The sequence below is a fragment of the Orycteropus afer genome, unplaced genomic scaffold (assembly GCF_000298275.1).
Source record: "Orycteropus afer afer isolate SDZICR_OR568_19922 unplaced genomic scaffold, OryAfe1.0 scaffold01447, whole genome shotgun sequence".
NCBI lineage: Eukaryota > Metazoa > Chordata > Mammalia > Tubulidentata > Orycteropodidae > Orycteropus > Orycteropus afer.
The window spans coordinates 8,854-15,760 of NW_006923034.1; the positions used below are offsets into that span (position 1 = coordinate 8,854).

Genomic DNA, 6,907 nt, shown 5'->3' on the forward strand with positions numbered 1-6,907 from the left:
AGGTTGGGCAATCCTACTTCCGTAGTGATACTGCCTCGGAAACCCAAGGAGGGGTCACTATGAGTCAGGGCTGACTCGACGGCACATAACAACAAAAACAACATATATATATATATAATATATATATTTACCAATCTGATAGCTATAAAATAAATGGTATCTCAAACTAATCTTAATTTTCTTTTCCATAATCAGTACTAACATTAAGCACTTTTCATGTGTTTGCCTTAATATTTCTTCTTCTGTGAAATGATTATTTGTGATGTTTGTACAATATTCTATTAAGTTTTCTTATTGCTTTGTTTTATATATATTCTGGATATTAATCTTTCCTAGGTTATATGCATTGCTTCCCTCACATTTTGTTGTATTTTCTAACTTTATTTATGGTACATTTTAATGAACAAGATTCCTATTTTTAATGTAATCTAATCAATCAATTTTTATTTTAAATAATTTTTTTTGTATAAGAATTTTTTTTCTGCTCCAAGATCAGAAATGTACCCTGTAATATATATTTTTAGATGACAGAGTTCTGCTTTCATATTTAAATCCTTAATCTTTTTATAATTAATTTTTCAGTGTGATATGACATAGATATTAATTTCCATTTTTTTTTCACATGCATAATGATTTGCTCCAATTTCACAGTTGAATAGTTTCCCTTTCTTCATTTATCTCTAGTCTTACCTTAGCTATATATCAAATATCATATATTACTGTTGGAGGGTAAATTGACACAACTTCTGTGTAAACCAATTTGCAATATATGTCAGCCTTCCAAGTAAACATTTTCATTTCCAGGAGTTTATCTTACACACTTGCACAGATATGAAATGTCATGTGAACAAAGTCATGGATTGCAATACTCTTTGTAATAGGAAAAAAAGTGAACAACATAAATTTCCACAAACAGTAGATGGGGTAAATAAATTACTGTACTTTCATGTAATGAAATATGCAGATGTAAAAAACAAATCCAGAAAGAAAACCAAGGAATTGTTAAAATTATTTCTTTATTCCTCTGCAGATTGTTTATGTCTACAGAAATCCTAAGGATGTTTTGATCTCCTTTTTTCATTTTTCAAAACTCAGAGTTACATTAGAACCATCAGAAACTATGGAACAATTCATGAGAAAATTTCTAGATGGAAAAGGTAATTTTGAATTTATTTATCAAGCAACATGTTTATGAGATAATGTTGACATTAAACTGAATTCTCAATATTAAAGAACATATTTTGGGACTAAGGAACTCTGGTGGTGCAGTGGTTAAAACATTTGGGTGCTGGTGCTAACCAAAAGGTCAGCAGTTTGAACCCACCAGCCACTCAGGGGAGGAAAATCAGGAAGTCTGCTTTTGTTAAGACTTACAGAACTGGAGACCCTATGGGGCAGTTCTACTCTGTCCTACAGGGTTGCTATGAGACAGAATCCACACAATTGCACTGGGTTTTTGTTGTTTTGGGACTGGAGAAGGGAGGTGATTGAAGGTGAAATGCACATGAGTAATTACTATTGCCCATGATTTTATTCTATTTGTCCAATAGCCTTTCTACCTTGCAAGGACCACTTTGAGGGTTGTCCAGGTTGCAAAGGCATATATTTTAGGAAATATTTTGACCAGATTGTAAAAGGATCAAAGACATTCTACTAATTTATATTAACTAGACCCACATCAGAGTCCCTGTGTGGTGCCAATGCTCAACACTCTCATCTGCTGACCCAAAAGTGACAGGTTCAAGTCCACCCAGAGGTACTCAGAAGAAAGGTCTGAGAATCTACTCCAAAAAAATTAGCCACAGGAAACCCTATGGACCATCCTTCTACTCCTCTGACACACGGAGTTGCTGTGAGTCAGAATCAACTCGATGGCAACTGGAAAGCACCATAGATTGACAGGTTCTAGAATAGCTAATGTTCAGGGAGAGTGCGGTTTTTGTGCCTTGTCATGGATTCATAGGAGGTCATCTAGAGTAGATGTGGAATTTCATTCCACCAGTGAAGAATATAGATGGGGACAAGAAGCTTTCCAATGTAGAATCTGGACTCTCCCTCATTTAGAAAATTATACTAAGGTCTGCCCCTTTGTTGAGAGCTAGAACTGCTGTCCAGACATCTTAGACAAGAGGATAAACAGAAAAATATGTTTTCAAGTGAAAGAAATATGAAAATGACGAGTCTGATATTTTAAAAATCTTTAAAATTAAATCTTTAGCCTTCTCACCTCTGCATTGCTGCTTTCCTGTATACATATGTTATAGGTTCAGTTTAAAATAAAAGCCACTATAATGACCACTTTTGGGTAAGAGTTTTATTTAGGCCAGCCAACTGCAGGGAGCTGAAGTGCGCTCCTGTGCTGCAGCAACAAGTCTGATTTTAGGCAGGCTTTATAAAGCAGGCAAGCAAGCGATAATACTGAAGTAGAAGCTGCAGTTTCAAGGTCTTAGAGTACGTGCTCTAGCACAGGTGTTCATTGAGGGGTGATGGGAGTTAGTTCTGATAATCACTGCAGAGTAAGTGCCCTAGCACAGGGATTTATTGAGGGGTGATTTAGCTGCTTTATGTGCCTAGGAGGGAGGAGAAGAAAAAGACAAAAGGGGTACTCCCTAACTCAAAGGAAGTGGGGGCAGGATGAGATGTTTACTTCAGCCACAAAATTGGAGTTTTAGCGAGATATTGGCAGCCATAGTTGGACATTAGAAAAATAGAGTTACAAGATGGAGTCACTTACTCACATAGCATAAATTTTCATAGGAAAATTCCTACTGAAATCATGTCATTGTTCCCTGTGGTAGTTAAGTTAGTGTGTCAACCTGGCTGGGCCTGGTTGGGTTTCTGGGTGGCTGGATATAGTATTCCCCATGATGAGACTGGTACTCAACTCCATGGTGGAATCTACTGTGAGCAGCCAAGTAGCTGCCTTAGGGATGTGGTCTGCTTCCTGTATATAAGAAGCAGCCTTGGGGAACTGTCTGTAGTCTATGGCATGCTTGAACCTTGCATGTAGCCAAGTCATTGTTTAGCAGCCTGCCATGCTCTGCTGATCTTGGGACTTTTAATGGACTTGAATTAATGGCCTGCCATGTGGTTTGGTAATATTGGTACTGTGCCTTGTTACCTGTCGACCTTGGGCTTGTCAGCCTCAGCAGCCAGCAGCTGAGTGAAGAAAAGCCTCCAGTTTCAGTAGGCTGAGAGCAGGATGCAGACCTGAGGCCCAAGGTTGAGAAACTTTCATCCAGCCCTTAGAGCCTGGTACTTTGAACTCGGACTTTGAACTTGGACTAAAGCCTCCAAACTGTAAGAGAATAAACTTCTGTTTCTTCAAGCATCCCATTTGTAGTATTTTCTGTTAGAGTGGCACTAGGTAACCAACACATTTCCCAAGCTCTTACTTTTTTAAAAGAAGGGAATATGGATGTCTAGTACTGAGAGGTTTATTATTTCCTCTGAAAATCCCAGAACAGAAAGGAAAATCTGTAGTTTATTTTTCAAAAAAGTGCAACATCTTTACCTAGTCACTTATTAATTTTTCCCACAGTGGTAGGAAGCCTTTGGTTTGATCACATCAGAGGCTGGTATGAGCACAAACACAATTTCAATATTCTGTTCATGCAGTATGAAGGTATGAAGAAGGTAAGATGGGAGTGTTTCTCTTATTATTCTTAAAATTCTTTCTTCTCTTGGTTTCAGTGAATCACGTATGCCTAGTTCTCTTTGGATATTAGTACGTATTCCTTCTCAGCCTTCTTTTGGGACTTCTAATTTTCTGCTCATCCTGTAATTAGTAGCCTTTCTTAGCACTCTCTTCCAGGTATCTTCTCAGTCTTTTATAGTGATGCCTGCTCATATAACTCCTAAAGCAATTAAGGCAAACCCAAATGTCCAGAGCACCCCGACATAAATAAAGAAGGAGGACACTGTGGAGCATTGGGATAAGAAACCATTTCTAAGATATGGCTAATTATTCTCACAGGTGAATGTGTGCCCTATGATGCACATGCTTCCTGTTTTATAAGACAAATTTGAAATGTAGATTTCATGTGAAATCATATAATGTTGAAATGTTGACAATTGATTCAAAGACGTTTTAACCATTGTCTAAACCAGACAAAACACATTTGAAGTTCACTATTTTGTGATCTCTGATTAATATGTTAACTCATTTATATGTTATTTATTCATTGATTTTTTTTTTTTTTTTAATATTGAATGCCTACTATGGGGCCAGTACTTAATCATGAGAAAAAGAAGACTATACCCTTTATTTATAGAGCTCATAATCTAACAGGAGAGACAGGGATTCATCAAGAAAGTATAAATATAAAAACTGTATTAAGTATTATTTAGGGAAAGTACAGGTATGCTGTCAATCTGTGTAACAAATATATCTCATATGGTGATGGGTGATAGTGGATGTTTTCTGGAAGAAGTAACATGAGAACTGCAAATTCAATGAATATGAATTAACAAAGGGAAGTGTGGCAGATGAGTATTCCTAGCCAAGGAAATATCTGCAAATTTTCTGAAACCAGAAAAGGCAAAACACCTTTGAGAAACTGAAGGAGAGAGGAATTTAGAGAGCTAGAAGAAAGTGGTGGAAGATGAAGATACAAAGTGTGTAGGAGACAGATTACACAAGGTCTATAGATTGTATTAGTGATCGTATTTGTTTTTCTTTTTAATCTTAAAACAGTAAGGAGCCTTTTAAGAGTTATAAAAAAGGAAAGAAATGTGATTGAATTGATAATTTTAGAATAGCATTCCTATTAGTGCCTTGAAAAGTGGTAATAGTGAATATAGGAAGACCAGTTAGAGACTAGAATAGTAATTCAAGTAAAAAATAATGGTGCTTTGAATTAGAGTACTAGGCTTGGAGAGAAAGCAATATTAAAACATATTTTAGAAGGTAAAAAGGAAGGGGAATTACATTTAAGAATAATGAGAAAAAGAGCTGTCAAGATTTTTGGTTGATGTAGCTTTGGTTCCATTCATGAAGAAAATAGGTAACAATGAAGCAGGATCAGGTCAAAGGGAGAAGAGTATGAGATTGGTTTTATCACGTGGAGATTAAGATGACTTTTTGTTTTTGTTGTTGTTGTATGTCGTCGAGTCAGCCACGACTCATAGAAGCATCCAAATGGAGATATTGAGAAATAGATGGAAAATACAAGTCTAGAGGGAACAAGTGTAAGCAGAATATATTAATTCAATTATTGTCAATGTATAGAATATGACAGAAACCACCACATGGATGAAATGATGAAATCAAAACAGAGAGAGAGAGAAAGTGAGAAAACATAGAATGAGAAGGAAAGGGCAGCTAGAACAAATTACTGAGAGACTTTAACATGCAAAGTTTCAGTAAAGAAGGATGAGACCTCCAAGGAAACAGACAAGGAACAATAATACAGGTAGAAAGAAAGCAAGGTGTGGTGACATGGAGACCAAGAGAGGTGTGAAGAAGAGAGAAAGAAATAAATATTTGCCTGCAAAGAAATAAAGTTAAAATGAGAATTTAAAATGTCTACTGAATTGTAGTGCAAAACATGGTAGCCAGGTTGGAGCGGGTTGGGACGAATCCCAAATCTGTATCACCAGTCTAAATCCTAGAGCAGAGATTCAGACACACTTTATTCACCAATTCTATCACTGATGAGAAATAAGACTATTTCAACTTTTGTCTCATTTTGAACAATCTGAAAGTTCTTTTCATATCCAGGATATATCTCATGATGTACACATGCACGCCTTTGAAACTATACATATGAATTGCTGGGTCTTGGGATGAGTGTACTTTTAAGTTGAGTAGATTAAAGGATTTTGTGGTAGTTAAGGTTTTGTGTCAACTTGACTGAGCCTGGTTTGAGTGGCTGGGCAGCTAGATGTAGTAATCCCCATGATGAGATTGGAAATCATGTCCATGGTGGAATCCACTCTGAGCAGCTGAGTAGCTGCCTTAGGGATGTGGTCTGCTCCCAGTATAGAAGGAGAAGCTTTGGGAATGGTCTGTAGCTTTTGGCATGCTTGAACCCTGCCCGTAGCTGAGTGGTTGTTCAGTAGCCTGCCACATTGTCTACTGATCTCAGAACTCTTAATGGACTTGAATCAGTGGTCTGTCATGTAGTTTGGTAACATCAGGACTGTGCCCTTTTACTTGTCAACCTTGGGTTTGTTAGCCTCAGCAGCCAGCAGCTGCCTGAGTGAAGAAAGCCTCAAGTTTCAGTGGGCCAGGATCAAGAGGCATATTTGAAGCCCAAGGTCAAGGAGCTTTTTCACTCAGCCCCTGGAGTTTGGCACTTTGAACTTGGACTTCTAGCTTCCAAAAGTGTAAGACAATAAATTCCTGTTTGTGGTGTTTCCTTTTAGAGTGGCATGAAGTAATCAAAACACAGTATTTTCTGAGTCTCATCCAAAATCTTTGGAATTAAAATCAGTTTCTAATTTCACAGTAAACTCACATCAGAAATACTCAAACTATAAAGCTGTTCTCAGGAGATGTTGCATATTTCCCAGTCACTTGGATTGATATTCTCAGGTCCATAGTGACCACTTAGAATCAATGTTTATACTTCCATATCTCAAGTGTCCACCATTATATAGTTGGAATGAAGATAAACTGATAAGCTTACTATATAATGTGAAATATGGCTCAGAATTATGGACAGTGATAGGTAGTAACATTGAGGAATAATTCATGTTGTTGTTGTTAAGTGCCGTCGAGTCATTGCTGACTCATAGCGACCCCATGCACAGCAGAACGAAACACTGCCCGATCCCGCACCAGCCCCACGATCCCTACTATACTTGAGCTCATCATCGCAGCCACCATATCAATCCATCTCGTTGAAGGCCTCCCCCTCTTTCGTCGACCCTCCACCCTACCAAGCATGACATCCTTCTCCAG

The 6,907-nt window shown here is 37.5% G+C and overlaps 1 protein-coding gene across 1 annotated transcript in view; it reads left to right on the plus strand.

Annotated features, from left to right (window-relative positions):
- The window catches only part of LOC103213242 (amine sulfotransferase-like), a 12,274-nt gene extending 5,890 nt beyond the window's left edge, over positions 1-6,384 (plus strand). The window contains exons 3-5 of the mRNA XM_007959091.1: positions 1,031-1,157; positions 3,542-3,636; positions 6,370-6,384. Coding sequence (XP_007957282.1) covers positions 1,031-1,157; positions 3,542-3,636; positions 6,370-6,384 — 237 coding nt within the window. The remainder of the gene's footprint in view (positions 1-1,030; positions 1,158-3,541; positions 3,637-6,369) is intronic.
- Positions 6,385-6,907: the final 523 nt, after the last annotated feature.